At 41.5% G+C, this 16,313-nt stretch overlaps 1 protein-coding gene across 5 annotated transcripts in view; it reads left to right on the top strand.

Moving 5' to 3' along the window:
* The window catches only part of DPYD (dihydropyrimidine dehydrogenase), an 833,908-nt gene that overhangs the window by 469,384 nt on the left and 348,211 nt on the right, over positions 1-16,313 (top strand). For 4 of the 5 annotated variants that reach the window (XM_060232210.1, XM_060232213.1, XM_060232215.1 and 1 more), the window contains one exon: positions 9,505-9,720. The exons of the other annotated variant lie outside the window; for it this stretch is intronic. In XM_060232210.1, coding sequence (XP_060088193.1) covers positions 9,505-9,720 — 216 coding nt within the window. The remainder of the gene's footprint in view (positions 1-9,504; positions 9,721-16,313) is intronic. 5 annotated transcript variants of the gene reach the window in all.

A 16,313-nucleotide genomic window follows, 5' to 3' on the forward strand; every position in this document is an offset into this window, starting at 1 on the left:
CAAAGAAAAAGGAGAAAAACTGAACCCAAGAGATACTGATAATGCAGCAAAACTACCTCAAATAAAATTCTCTCTGTCTGTCTGTCTATCTATCTTTTGATGTACACAAGGTGCCACTCCATAACAACTCTTGGTTGATACCACACACATCCAGAGACATTGGTAATTTTATACCACATTGTTATATCATTGAAGATTTGTTCAGTTACCATGAGAAGGAGTACATGGCCTGTTTTATAAGCCTTCAGCAACTGCAAAACACATGAGAAAGGAACACCTGGTCTGGATTTATACATTAACTTCTGAATATGTGTCTTATTGAAATAATTTATATTATTGACCACTGAAACAGGCCCTAGAGGCTGAAGCACATATGGTCTTCAACTGTGTGAAATCATCAGCTTTGTATGTGGAATTACTACAGCTTATGTGAAGCTCATGGTGACATCCTGCATGGTCTGATACTCAGAATTTTTTTATAAAAAATTCACCGTAATGTACACCATATAATAAATATATATTCTGTAATTTTGTCACCAGTTCTGATGGAATACTCGTGCAGCTTCCCCAGGAGGTGAGTGCTTGGGTTCAGCAAAGCAGGTCAGAGGCAAGAGAATAACCAAAAATAACCTATTGAGATTATATCCAGCTTTGTTTGTATTATGGCCTTATTAATTGTCTTCCACCTGAAATGGAGAGCCCCGTGGTGCAGTGTAAAAGCTGCAGTACTGCAGTCTTAAGCTCTGCTCACGACCTGAGTTCTATCCCTGGGGGAAACTGGATTTTCAGATAGCCGGCTCGAGGTTGACTCAGCCTTCCATCCTGCCGAGATCAGTAAAATGAGTACCCAGCTTGCTGGGGGGAAAGTGTAAATGACTGGGGAAGGCAATGGCAAACCACCCCATAAAAAAAAAAAGTCCGCCATGAAAGTGTTGTGAAAGCAACGTCACCCCAGAGTCGGAAATGACTGGTGCTTGCACAGGAGACCTGAAATGGAGTAATCTTAATTGTTTAATTGTTTTTATTGTTTCAACTGTTTACATTTATTGCTAGTTTTTAGTTCATTGCTTAAATTTGTTGTAATCCACCCTGAGGCGATCTGCGGGATAGGGCAGAATTGAAATAAACATATATAGGTAGCAGGGATGCCAACTCTGGGTTGAGAAATTCCTGGATATTTGGGGGTAATGTTTGGGAAGGTCAGAGTTTAGAGAGGTAGGGGAGCTCTACAGCAATGTGATGCCATAGAGTCTACCCTCCAAAGCTTTTATTTCTTCCAGGGGAACTGGAGATCAGTTGTAATTCTGGGAGAACTTCAGGCCCCTCCTGGAGGCTGGTGAATTTATATGTAAACCCCTTAAATGCAAGACTGGCAAAAAATTCTCTGTGATGTTATGTCTCTCACTATTGCTATTGCTGCAGTGCAATAGTGATGTGTGTCACTTAAGGCAGTTCTATGAATTAATGACCTCCAAAATATGTATAGGTTAACAGCATTGCTTAATCTTGCAAACTGAGGGGTCTGGTTTTCTTGATTGAGTCACTCCTCATGTTGAGTCTTTGTCTTTTTCTTCTACCTTCTACTTTTCCTACTTTTCTTCTACTTGTCTTTTCCAGTGACTTGTTTTCTCATAATGTGATCAAAGTACAATAGCCTCAGTTTAGTCATTTTAATTTCTAGAGAGAGCTCAGCTTTAATTTAATTTAGAACCCACTTATTTGTCTTTTCGGTGATCCATGATGCCTATAAAATTCTCCTCCAACACCACATTTCAAATGAATCAACTCCCCCCCTTTCAGCATTCTTCATTGTCCAATTTTCACACTCATAATGGGGAATATTATGGTATGAATTAGCTTGATCTTCGTCACCAGTGACAGATCCTTATACTTAAGAATTTTTCCTGCGTACTTCATGGCTGCCCAGTCTGAATCTCCTTCTGATCTCTTGGTTTCAGTCTCTCTCTTGATTGGAGCCAAGGAATAGAAAAAAATTCAACAATTTCAATTTCTTCATCATCAACCTCAAAGTTGTATAATTCCCCAGTAGTATTTCCCCAGTGATAGTTACAATGGAGGTAAATTTACTTGGTAGGATTGTTTAAGAACATGCTCTGGGATGCTGAAAAGATTGCAGAGTTGCCTAAAGCAGCATTTGATGCAAACAGGGAAACCATCGGAAACTGTCTACTCAGTTTTTCATAGATTTGTTTCTGTGAGTTCTGCGCCTGTTCAGGGATCAAGTAGCAATAGGTGCAGTTCTCTAGTCTTAAATTAGCAAATGCTTCTTCCTGGCATGTTCAATGCCCTTTTTGAATGGGAATGTCCGAGAATGGGAGAGACAGGTAGAGATAGAGAAGAATGCTTTTGTCTTCCACTCGCATGCCTGCCTGCATACACTGCTTCCTCAGGTAAGTTGGACAGGGACTGTTGGGGAGAGAGAGAGAAGAGCTAATGAAGAACTTTGAAATTTACAGTTTGCCTTTGTATTTAAGTTTTTGAGACTAGAGAATACATCTCCGATGGTTTTACTAAAAATTAGGTGAGATAATGGAGGAAGCAGAACCTGAAGAAGCAAGTGAAACTGTATGAGATAAAATCTTCCCACAAAGTCATGCCAGAAAGTGTGAAATTGTTATTTTTTTATTGTACAGCAGATTTACACACCAGAAACATATTATAACACAACATTCAGAACCAAGTTGATACCATGGGAATACAGACTGAATGGGCAGTCATCCTAAATACTAATATTGAAATTCTTAATCCACTCAATCATAGCTGGGGAGAGTTCAAAGAACTCTGTCACGTCTCCCTTGAAAGCACAATACTTACATTCTCGTGACAAATGGAAAATAGTTTGGCAGGCTGAACCATAATTGCATTTGGGTCCTGGTATTTTGCCCCATTTAAACAACAGGCCTGCACAGCTGCCTGTTCATTTTCTATGAACCATGTTCCATACTTCGTGTAACAAGTCAAATCTTGTGGACCTTTCATTGGTGTTTATCAGGTTATGGATATTGGGTGGAACTGATTGCATTCATGTTCTCAACCATTCATTCCCTAGATCGAAATGTTGTAATTGCAGGATTTGTGCAGATCTTATTGCTGAGTGTTGGGATCTTAGTCTGGATAGGCCTGCATGAGCCATATTTTGGGGACAGGCAACTCTCTGTTTTCAGTGATCTTTCCGTATTCACGAAGAAAACCATCTTGTCTTCAGAGATGTGGGGGAGTGATGTGGCACAACGTGGGTAGCCAATATGTCAGAGTGGGTTTAATACATCCATTGATGGTTTTTATTGCTGTATTGAGTTGGACATTGAGTTTGTTGTCAAGAGGGCTGTTGAGCCACACTTAAGCACCATATTCCAGGGGTGGCCAATGGTAGCTCTCCAGATGTTTTTTGCCTACAACTCCCATCAGTCCCTGCCATTGGCCATGCTGGAGAGCTACCATTGGCCACCCCTGCCATATTCCATGATACTATACACCAATCCAAAGCTAAGCATCTAAGAGTTGCAGCAGATGCATACCAAGATGTACCACATAATTTTTGAAGTATGTTGTTTCACATGTATATTTTTGCTGCTACATTGCTAAGATGGTGTTTATAGCTCAAAGTCTTTTCCAGGGTAATGCCAAGATAAATAGGTGTATGTTTTGCATAAGTTGGGTGCTATTGAGGTAGACATTAAGTTAAAGGTTGGCAAGATTGTTACACAGATGGAAACAGGGATATTCTGTTTTTCCTGGATTTGGGTTAAGCCATCATTTATAGTAGTAGTAATCCAAAATATTGAGATTCCCTAGTCGGTATTTCCTCAGCCCTTTCAATTGATTTGTGCCTTACTGCAATCACCATGTAATCAGCATAAGCAAACTTCCTGGATATCATCTCAGGATGATCAGAGATGTATAGATTGAAAAGAACCGGAGCAAGGACCAAGCCCTGGGATAGACTGTTATTCAGTTTCTTCTGCTTGCAGATTGACTGACCCATAATTATTTGGTGAGATTGTGGCATCTCCATTTGGCACCTTAATGTTTTCGTTTAGAGCATTATGATGAGAGGTCTTCAACATCAACCGGAATACACTACTCACTACTTAGCCAAATATCTTTAAAAAGCAGAGTATCTACATGGACAGGAATAATCATTTATATATATATATATATATATAGGGTTGATTAATTAGCAACAATCAACTAATTTTTGTTGGGTTTTATTCTTTTACATTTAAGAATTGAAAGCAGAAATTAGTGGACACACAGTCTCTTGCCTATATATGCTAGTTTTATAGATCTGAACACTATTTCTTTTCTTTTGCAGTTACTGTTCATTTATTTCTTTACTCTTGTCCTGCTAAGAATCCAGGAATCAAGCCAAGGCTTCATTATACAGATTATTTCTTTTAGGAGCCTGTGGAGTTTAATTTTGTTGAAAGTGTTTGTCATAGTTGAAAATAACCCCAAAGAACCCAGAAATTTCTTTCAATTTAGAGCTTGAAAGTGGGGGGCAGGAAGGCTGATAACCATCTTGTCTTCAGAGGCTGAAAGGGGAGAGAACACTTTTAACCCCCCCCCCCACCCCACCATCTTTGACCCATTATCTTTGACACTTTTTGCTGGCTGTAAAGTTGTTTACTTGCTTTAGCAGAAGACTGAAAGGACTAATACATCAGGTAATTGGAAAATAGCAGCAGTATACAATCCTGCCACACCTAACCATTTAAAGTTAATGGACACATCTTTGGGTGAGCACATGGCAGCCTCATTATGGCTATTTGCCTTGAAACTGTTGGGGCATTTTTGTATACAAATAAATAAATGTATAAAGGTAAAGGTAGTCCCCTGTGCAAGCACCAGTCATTTTGACTCTGGAGTGACGTTGGATCACAGCGTTTTCATGGCAGACTTTACAGCGTGGTTTGTCATTGTCTTCCCCGGCCACGTACACTTTACCCCCAGCAAGCTGGGTACTCATTTTACCAACCTCAGAAGGATGGAAGGCTGAATCAACCTTGAATCGGCTATTTGAACCCAGCTTCCGCCAGGATCAAACTCAGGTTGTGAGCAGAGCTTGGACTGCAGTACTGCAGCTTACCACTCTGTGCTATTGGGCTCCTTAAATAAATGTATACAAACATTTAAAATTTAAAGATGTAGATGAAGGGTGTCAAACATGTGGCTGGAGGGCCAGATCAGGCCCACGGAGACCTCCTATCAGGCCCATGAGCAACTTACTGTCATCTGCTTCCTTCTCTCTCTCTTCCTTCTGCATCACAGCTTGCTTTGCCAGGCTTGCTCAGTAGCCTCTATTTTTCTCTATTGGCTGATCAGCACATGAAGCAACTTATGTACAAAAGCTCACAAGGCCCGGCCATTTCATGTTTTCCCCTGAGTCTTAGGCTCAAAGCAGTGACCATGAAATTTCTGTAATGAATGTAAATAAATGAAAAGTAGGTTTTCAATTTACAGACACACTCCTGATCAAGATTGCTACAGCATAGGCATTATCTACAGATTTTGATGCAATAATTCTGAGCAAGAGGTTTCACTTATCAGAGATTGTTAAATAAACAAAATATTGCAGTAATGCTAATCTTTTAAGCAAAATTTATTGTAAGTTTTTTAAAAAACAAAACCTGTAATTGTAGAAGAAGAAGATAAGATATTGGATTTATATCCCGCCCTCCACTCCGAAGAGTCTCAGAGCGGCTCACAATCTCCTTTACCTTCCTCCCCCACAACAGACACCCTGTGAGGTGGGAGGGGCTGGAGAGGGCTCTTACAGCAGCTGACCTTTCAAGGACAACCTCTGCCAGAGCTATGGCTGACCCAAGGCTATGCTAGCAAGTGCAAGTGGAGGAGTGGGGAATCAAACCCGGTTCTCCCAGATAAGAGTCCGCACACTTAACCACTACACCAAACTGGCTGTCCGCACACTTAACCACTACACCAAACTGGCTCTAATTGTGTTTGTGTGCATCCTTTATAAAGTTTATATCTCCACTACCTGGCATTACATTTTATGACACATATGGCCTGGCCCAACAAGGTATCATTTATGTCAACTCCAGCCCTCATAACAAATGAATTTGACACCCCTGAATGGTTTTCTGTAGTCTAATAGTTGTAAAATATCAGGTGGCAAAAACATTGGGAACCGGAGCAGCTGTTAGAGTGTTGAACTTGGACTCAAGACCCAGGTCTAGAAGTATGAAGAAAAAAATGGGGGAGCACTGAAAAAAAAATACCCTGTTGAACATTTAAAAAAAAATCTTATAGAATGAGTGAAATGCTTTTTAGGACAAGGGCTTTAGTCACTCAAAATGTGAAGTATGAAAATGTTTACATGAAACAAGTTGTAATTCCTGTGTGCACTGTATCATTTTTCAAGGATGTATTTCTTGTTACGATGTGATTAATTTTGTCTACTGTTAATATGCTATAGTGTATATGATGGTAATGTAGAATAGAAGAGGTCAGTGTTATAATACTTAAGTCAAATATGTGGCTAGTGCTCCTGTAACTATATTAGATTGTTTCTGTCCACTTCTTTGTTCAATACAAAAATTGTGCTTTTCCCTTACCTCTCAGAAGGTATGTATAAAGGATTGCCTATGGTTACACTTGCTCTGTAGTATTGGGTTTATTCATAATTTTTCTTCTTAAAATACTTCTAAATATCATGACTGCCAAAGTGTACAGACTTATAAATGATGCATTTGTTGTTAAAACAATAAAATAAGTTTATATTATTGCATTGTTCCATTATTGGAACATTATTGGAATTATTGTTCCATTTTCCCTCAAATGTATGTTGTTGTTTTTGCTAACCTACCATCCTAATGGCTTTAAAATTTCTAAAAAAAAAAATCACATATGTTTTACATTAGCTTGTCCAGCTCAGTATTCTCATTGCTGAGGAACAGAGATCAAGTAGTAGGCTTCCCAACCCTCCCGCCCTGGCAAGGGACCCCAGGATTTCCACCCTCTTCCCCCGCTCCCCAAAAAAACGGAAGCGGGGGGAGGGGGAAACGGCACCGGGGAGCATGGCGAGCTGCCCGATCCTGGAGCGGGTGAGGCTGCCGCGCTGCTGCCGTCTCCTCCCCGCCCACCGCAGCTGCTCCTCCGAGATGGGCCCAGGCTGAGCCCATCTCGGAGGAGCAGGCAAAACCAGAGAAGGGGAGGGCGAGGCACGCCAGGAGCATGGCGAACCATGAATCCGGGCCCTTCTAGGACCCGGACTTGCGGCTCACCATGCCCCCGGCCCGCCTCCACCCCCCCCCTCCGCTTCCACACCAGAGGCGGAACGGGTGAGGCCACCGCACCACTGCCGCCTCTTCTCCGCTTGCTGTTGCTGCTCCTCTGAGATGGGCTCAGGCGGCAGCTGCAGGGCGGCTCGCCACGCTCCCCGGCGCCGTTTCCCCCTCCCCCTAGCTCCACCCCAGTGTCTCCTGGCTCCACCCCCAAAGTCCCCAGATATTTCTGGGGTTGGACTTGGCAACCCTATCAAGTAGCTAGAGAGGCCTATGGTTAAACTAGGGATCTTCATCATGCAAACTGTCTGCTTTGTCACAGAGTCATAGATGGTACATAGTAAAGATTTACACAGCATTTTCATTTTTGGATCTGTCAGGGAGTGGCAGAGACACTTACCTCCTTCCTTGCTCCCTCCCTCCAGTTGTCAAAAGCCTAGCATCCAGCAGACCCAGAGGCATCCCAGATGCACCTTATAAAGATCCTCACTTCAGCCAGATGATCAATGGTGGCTGGCAAGTCAAGCAGCCACTACCAGCTGGAATTGTAACAGCCAGCTGTCTATCTGCTGTTAGAAAGAGAAGAAAAGGAGGAGATTGGATATATTCTCAGAGTGGCTTACAGTTTTCTTCCCCTTCCCCTCCCACAACAGACACCCTGTGAGGTAGGTGGGGCTGAGAGAGCTCTTTCAAGATCTGCTCTTGAGAGAACAGCTCTGAGAGAACTTGTGACTGAACCAGGGTCACACCAGCAGCTGTATATTGAGGAGTGGGGAATCAAACCTGGTTCTCCCAGATTAGAGTCTGCACTCTTAAACACTGCACCAAACTGGCTCACCAGTTTGAAAGCGCCCTAGGGGCAAGGAAGGGTCAACAATTGCTCAGAAGGCATTATTGGTCCGTTAGAGGCTTGGCCATGCCGTGAGAACCAGTTTGGTGTAGTGGTTAAGAGCAGTGGACTCTAATCTGGAGAACTGGGTTTGATTCTCCACTCCTGCACATGTAGCTGCTGGGTGCCCTTGGGTAAGTAACAGTTCTCTAAGTGCTGTTCTTTTAAAAGCAGTTTTTGAAAAAGCTCTCTCATTCCCACCTATCTCACAGGGTGTCTGTTGTGGAGAGAGGAAGGGAAGGACATGGTAAGCCACTCTGAGTGAGGGGTGGGGTTATAAATCTAATTTCCTCCTCTTCTTCAACGTCTAACTAAAGGGAAACCACTGGGCATGCCCTAGACTTTGATTAGGGCCCCTTAAAAGGCTTAAGAAGTAGAAAAGAGGAGCTGGAGGAGAGGAGGTATAACAAAGTGGGGCTGAATCTCCACCCCTCTATGTCTGAGGCCAAGTGACCCTTGTTCAGTCTCACAGTCGAGTCCGACTCTTTGCGAGCCCATGGACAAAGTCACACCAGATCCTCCTGTCTTCCACCATCCTCCAAAGTCTGCTCAAATTCGTGTTTGTTACATCAGTGACCCTAATTAGACCCTAATGGGTGATTGATTGGTCCTGAGGTCTTACAGGGTTACATTTACACTGGAGTGCAGAGGACACAAAGAGGCACAGACAAACAAGTAAATATAGTTCCAGATAACAACATAATTTACTCAAACAACACCCATGTTTCTTCAGAATCAGAAAGCCTTTGATTATAATGATTAACAATAACTGTAAAGTTTGTGTACAGAATCACCAATCAGGATGATCCTGTTCAGTGGAAATATACTTTTCTGACTGGAAGGTGTCCCTGTCAGGGACATATCTACTGGGTTACTCTGCCCCTCTTCCCTTTTCCCATTTTTAAATTTTGTTTATTTCTTTGAAACATTTATACTTCATCTTTTCTTTTGGTTCAAGGTGGCTCACAATAATAGTTTTTTTAAAAAAAAAACCCAGTTAAAACCAAAATAAAATGACTCTCAAAACTATCCCTCTGTCCTTAAAAGATGCCTGCCGGTTCAAATTTCAGTGGAACTGAACTAGAATCAGCAATAGACTGAATACTGTGAATTATCAACCTTTTCTCATTATTCACAAATGTAGTTCCCCTTCCCCCTTGTTTGGATTAGTTGTTATAACTGCTTGTTCCCTACTTCCCATTGCTCTTCAGCTGTGAGGCTTGTTGGGTGGCCTTATCCAAATTGAAGTATGATAGCTTCATATTGTGCTACCCTGAGCTCCTTAGAAGAAGAGAAGAGTACAACTAAGATATATAGGTAATTAGTTTTTTTTGTTTATTTCTGCAGTCTTTGTATGGTGCTGCAGTTTCTTCTGTGCCACGTCTGCCTCTTTTCTACACTCCCATTGATCTGGTAGACATCAGTGTAGAAATGGCTGGTCTAAAGTTTCTGAATCCTTTTGGCCTTGCCAGTGCAACTCCAACAACAAGTTCACCGATGATCCGCAGAGCTTTTGAAGCAGGATGGGGATTTGCGCTGACCAAAACATTTTCCCTAGACAAGGTAAGAAAAGCTGGGGTTCTTCCATTTTTAAAATAACTTTGTAACTATCTTGAGAGTGCTGATAACCATTTAATATAAAGGTGCTGGTGGTAGGAGATTGTGTCCAACTAATGAGCCAAAACCAAAAAAGTACATTAATTAAATTAAGTCCATGCAAAAAGTACATTAATTAAAATTGCAGGAATCAGTTTGGATAATACAGTTTTTCTAATAAAAAGTTTTGTTTCCTTTTGTTATGAAAACAGATGATCTTCAATTAGCTATATTTCTTTCAGTAAAGATTTTTTTTGGTGGGGTGTAATGGTGGAAACAGAGGCTGAAGGAAGAGTGGGTTTTGGGGTTGAATCAAAATGGTAGTTCTGGATAGTACAGATTTTCTCAGAATACCTTCTTTCTGTATGGGATTCCTGAGGTAAGCTGCCAGAATTCAAACTCTGGGATGCTGTTTTGTGGCTGTTCCACAGTGTTCTATATATGTTCAATATTTCTATTCCATAAAGACTATGTAAGAGGGAAGCCTTCTGTATATTTTTTGAATGGACTGGCCTCTGGTGGTCAAGTTAAGCATGTAGGAGTTTGTCTGGCTATATTATATTCAAGAAACAGATGGAATTCCCACAGGATTTCTTTTTTTAATTTCCTTTAGCATGTGTGGAAACTTATTAGAATATCTATAATGGAAGTTTTTGTTTGTTTTACTGAGTGTTATTCATATATTTTTAAACTGCCACCCACTTAGAGCCAGAGTTATGGGAGGAGGTTGCAATTAAAAAAAGAAAGAAATACATTTTGAATTTTATGTTTTGCATTTGAGAAATTATCTCTTTTTTAAGCTATTCAAAACATGGTGATTAAATTTCAGCTTTGGGTCAGGGTTTAATTTTGTTTAATTTTGGTTCCACAAAATAGGAAATTCAAATGGGGCAATAATGACATTGGAGAACACCAATACAGAGGCTGGAGATTAACTCTAAAGGGCATGCTTTACATGTAAAGGCCCTAAATTCAGTCTCAAATACCTCCAGTGAAGATCTCAAGCAGCCAGTGCAGGGAAAGATCTTTTACTCCCTCAGACCATGGAGATTTCCTGCCAATCAGAAATGACAATATTGAGATACATAGATCCAATTGTCTGATGAGAAGACAGCTTTGTATTACTATGGCTAGCAAACCTAGTTTTGATTCTGGGTGTTTTAATCTTAATTGTTTTATTGAGTTGTTCTAGCAAAATGTCAACTTTCTGTGGTCTCAGCCTTTTAAGGGACCAGTGGGTGCCAGTTGGTTTAGAGAGATATTTGATCAACTACTTGTTTTTAGACTTGTTTGTGGCTTCTGTTGTCTCCTCCTCCTCCTCTCCCCTGAAGGCCAAAGGTACAACTTGATACCAGCTCCACTGGGCAGTTCTACTTTATCCATTCAGATTTGATGTTCAATACAGAACACACCCAACAGGCAAGATCAGGGCATGAAATATTTGCTTTTCTCCTTTCTCTTCCCTCATTTTTAATCAACCAGTTTTTACAATATATTGTGTTGTTTTGTTTTGGTCAAATAATATTTATATGACTTCTGTTTGGGGATTTCGCTTTGGACCAGCATAGCTATGTGCATCATCTGCTGGTTTTGTGTGATATTTTTTTTTAATGTTCATTGGATATGACAGCACAGGTTTGACTAATCCACAGAGAGCAGCATTTTTGTTTTTGTTTTATATTTTCATGGGTAGGGATGTGTAGAAACACTGTGAAATCTGAGAATCTTACAGAACTGTTTCAGGCTGAATGCAAAGAAAAACAATGAGGGGTGGGTGGGATGAAGATGTTACAGAACATGATTTTCAAAAAGACCTAGTCTGCATTTTGTCTTAAAACAGAGAAGATAAGCAGATCAGTTTCATAAGGCCATGCTAAATGTAACAAGATCTCAGATTGCCTGAAAGGCTACAGGGATGGTAGAGGCAGTTCTTTCTCTGAAGATGTAGAAGCCAGCATGTATTCAGATCTGCCTCCAGCACTAGTCACAAAGATTTCTTGTCAGGCAGAAAGGAAAAGTAAAGAAAAATATAGTATCATGTTTGCTAATGAATCAACACAGCTATCTGTGGGGTTTTTTGTATTTTTTTTTATAAATTACCTGTGTTAATTTTGTACAGACAAAAAATGATTAACATGGTGGCCCCTCACCACTCAGTAAAGTCTCAAGGAAAGCAAAGGCGGGGGTAGAATATGTGTGAGTCTGACACTGCATCATCACTTTAAAAACACAGGGGGGGGAGGGTTGAGCAGGAATGCACAGGAACACAGTTCCAGTTGGCTTGGCATTGGGAGGGGGGTATGGCCTAATACGTAAATGAGTTCCTGTTGGGCGTTTTCTTTAAAAAGCCCCGTGTGAAACAATGGTTACATCAGGGCTATGGCCTCATATGCAAATGAGTTCCTGCTGGGCTGTTTCAACAAAAAAGGCATGAAAACACATCTCTGGAAGGGATATCATTGCATTGGGGTGTGCATGCTCCTAATCCGAATATATAAAGACCATTCCTTTTCTCAGTTTAGATAGATTTTATTTTGCAAATGGTTGTACTTTTTGACTGAATTGACTTATTTTTCCTTTGTAAGTTCTGGATATGTTGTTGCATGTTTTCTATCTTGTCATAAACTGCCTTGAAAACTTGAACTGTTAAAAGAGTAGGCCATATATATTTAAATAAAACTAAATACAAATATAGGCAATCTTGGGTTTAAAAAAAAAGGAAGAGGGTACCCTACAGACTATAAATTGCAGAAAGTCGCAGAACAACCAGTACATTCCACAGAACAATCAGCACAGTCAACAACCATCTTCCTTATCTTCACACCCCTTCCAACCCTCCCAGCAATTAACACAGAACAATGGTCACATTCAACAGCCAGTTTCCTTTTCACTACCCTTCCAGGAAGCCCCACCAAACAATCCACAAACCAATTGCCCTTTCACCACACCCCCTCCAGCCTAGAAATAGCAGCTCTCCAGCAGCCCTGGCCCCACTCAATGCACAGCAGCCAAGAAGGTCAGAGCGCCTGCTCCGGCTGCAATGCCACTGAGGATGTTCTCCATAGCTGAGAACGAAACGTCTGGAAGAAAAACTTTCTCCAGTAGAACACGGCACTTGAGCCCAAAAGATTCTACAAACCCTAATGATGTTACCAGTCGTGAAAACCTGAAATCTTTGATAAAGGATCAAAGGTTTGCTCAATTTGTTAATTTTACTGTTCTGTCATTGGATCTTATATTTGTACCATTTTACATTCTAAACCCCTGCTTACCAGATAATTTTGCTATTCTGTCACTGGATCTTAAATCTGTGCCATTTTGCATTCTGAGCCACTGCCTACCAGCGATGTGTGGCTCTGCTCACTGTGCCGGATTCCTCGTCTGATGGTGTGCTTAGAGCACATGAAAGCTTACATTCTGAATAAAACTAAGTTGGTCTTAAAGGTGCAATTGACTGCTATTTTGTTCTACTACTTCAGACCAACACAGCTGCCTACTTGGATCTATGTTGTTTGCTTGTTTTTAAAACTGTGGTGTGGTTTGTCTGTCTCTTTTCAGGTCATCTCTGCATATGTGTCTTTCCAAGCTTGGAGTTACTCAGAAGGTTGTGTGTAATTGTTGTCAGCTCAAAATTACTTCTGGATCACTGAAGCAATCACTTCTTTAATTAAGGTGGTGTAATAGCCACTGGTGTTACACAGCACATTTGCAAAGCCATTGACCTACTGACCATATTTCTGAACCATCACCCTTCCCCAGCCCTAACTTGCTTCAAGCCTCTGCCTCTGTCTGTTTGGCTTACACTACGCTGCTTCAGACCAGTGACTCGGTGCCCCTCTCCCCCTCCCCATGCCTTTAACACTTGCAAAAGCATGCATTTACTTTTAGCTTTTTCTTCCAGGCATCAGATTGTAGGTATTTGTCTTTCTGTGTAACTATCAACATTCTGATTATTACACTGCAAATCTTAGGCATTTTTAAGCAAAAGAGGAAGCTGAGCTCTGCTTCTTATCCCCCATGTTCTGGACTGGAGTTGATTTTCTAAAATGACTCTGTGACTGAAGAGAAAATACTTCCCCATGGGACTTTGCATTCACACAATGTCTCATTTAAACTGTGTTTCTTCCCCATGCAAAGCAGCTACATGGGCCACGTAGGGACTTGGCATAGAGAGAAGCTTAGTTTAAATGGGAAGCTGCATGAGCACGAAGTCCCAAGGGAGAGTACTTATGCTTCATCCACTACCATGTTGAAATGTTGCCCAAGATGGAATTAATAGCAAGAAAATAGTATCTAGAAGCTTGCTTCTCTTCATGGCATAGTAAGGCCAGTCTTTATCTGATTTTTTTAAAATCAGAACAAACAGTGTAAGTCTTGTGTTCTAAACATTTTGAGCGCTCCCTTTATGTTGTTTATTCATTTAGTGTATTTTTTTTTATCCTGCTTTCCTCCACAGTAGGGCCCCAAAGCAGCTTACAAAAAAATCCAAATGCAATTTAAATAAATTTAAACAAATAACACATGGTAAGAAGAACAAGCAAAAAAGGATTCAAAGTAGTAAAAGAGTGATACAAAGATGTTTTATGAACAGTTAACCAATATACCAATTTTTATTTTTGTTTTTAACTGGGGTACATGAGACAATTTGCATTTGAAGGAGCTGTGTTGGCTTAAGGGTTGTACCATCCTTCTAGGCCAAGTCAACCACCCCCCACCCCGTTAAACTGAAAACAGAAATGTCCGAGGACATAGATCCTTCCTGTGTACCAAGGACATACCTCTAACTGTGAAAGTCTCCAGCTGGAAATTCCTGTCCAGACAGGAAAACAGGAGAGAATGATTACAATAGCAAAAAAAGCCAATAATGTTTTTCTTCTGTTCCTTACCTATTCTGTTCCAATAATGTTTTTCTTCTGTTCCTGTTTTTCTTCTGTTCCTTACCCCAGAAATTAGTGTCACCATGGGGCCAGAAACAGATTTCAGAGTGGCTTCTGTTCACCCCATGAGAAGAATTCGTAGTGGGAACTAAATGTGCCCTGTTCCACAGTCAGTGGCTCAAGCAGTTCCATAGCCCTGTCCCAGAGCTCCCTAATATATATGGGTCTCCATGTGTATCTTACATTTCATAGAAATTCATACATAAATGACAGATCATGCACTCTCCATATTGCAGCACTGGCTACCAATAAGAGAGCTCCCATTTTGCTCTATTGGTGCAGAGTGGTATATATACCCCCAGCACACATGCCGCTGTTTTGTTTTGTGTTTTGGTCAGCTGCAGGTGCACTGTGTAGCAGTTAAAGACAGAGAAGGAAGGGAACTAGAAGTCTTTCCTCAGTGTGAAGAGTGGAGTTGGGGGTGTTTGGTGCTTACTCAGGGCTCTGAGGCACTTGTTCTTCTGCTCATGCAAAGCAGGGAGGCTTAACTTCATTGTTTGTTTTGCTGAGGATCTTTGGGCTTTGCTACTAGCACTTTCCTGGGGCTACCTGCATTGGAGAGCTGTAACTTGCCTCCCAAATCCAATCCTCACCAAACCTGAAGGACAGATACAGGAGAGTCAGCTAGAGACATGCTGCAGGTTTGATGTCTCTAGCCCACGGGGTTGGGGGGAGCATTCTACTGCATCACAAACCTCATGAAATAAACTGGTTTGGTAAATGGGAAGGTTCATGAAGATTTGTGTAACCCCACAAACCATGAAATGAACCTTGAATTTCCTAGCTCATGCCCATCCCTAAGGATATCATACATTGATATCTGGGAACAGAATGGCAAAACCTTGATGGCCAGGTCTGGAAATTGCTTGGTACTCTGCTTGGTACTTTTCCAGGAGTCTATGCAATATATCGATCCCTCTAATGTGTATATCCCACCTATCATGACGAATGGCATGTCATTCATTTATATATCATAAATCTTTCCAAATTAATATCAGTGTGTTCTGAAGGATATTGATGTTAAATGAATTTGTCATACCAAATAAATAAAGCTTTCTTATACATTGTATCTGACCCACCTAGAGCTTCCCCCCCTCCTTTACTTAGAATGAAGAGTTGATATTTTTATGGCTGAAATAACATTTTACCTTATGCAAAGACAAAATGTTGGTGATTAGAAGGGGGAAAGATTAAGATAGATTGAACCTTTGTTGCATAGTAACCCAATTTAAAAGTTTGTCCTACATAACAATTTAATTTAGTTTTACATTTGAAAAGAATCTTAAGTCCCTTTAATTCATTTAAGGTAGGCTTCCCAACCCTCCCGCCCTGGTGGGGGACCCCAGGATTTCCACCTTCTTCCCCCGCTCCCCAAAAAAACGGAAGCGGGGGGAGGGGGGAAACGGCACCGGGGAGCATGGTGAGCTGCTCCATCCTGGAGCGGGCGAGGCTGCTGCGCCGCCGCCGCCCCCTCCCCACCCACCGCATCTGCTCCTCCGAGATGGGCCCAGGCTGAGCCCATCTCGGAGGAGCAGCCAAGTGGCGGCAGCAGCGCAGGCAAAAACAGGGGAGGGCGGAGGCAGACCAGGAGCATGGCAAGCTGCAAATCCGGGCCCTTCTAGG

The sequence above is a fragment of the Heteronotia binoei genome, chromosome 2 (genome assembly GCF_032191835.1).
Source record: "Heteronotia binoei isolate CCM8104 ecotype False Entrance Well chromosome 2, APGP_CSIRO_Hbin_v1, whole genome shotgun sequence".
Classification (NCBI taxonomy): Eukaryota; Metazoa; Chordata; class Lepidosauria; order Squamata; family Gekkonidae; genus Heteronotia; species Heteronotia binoei.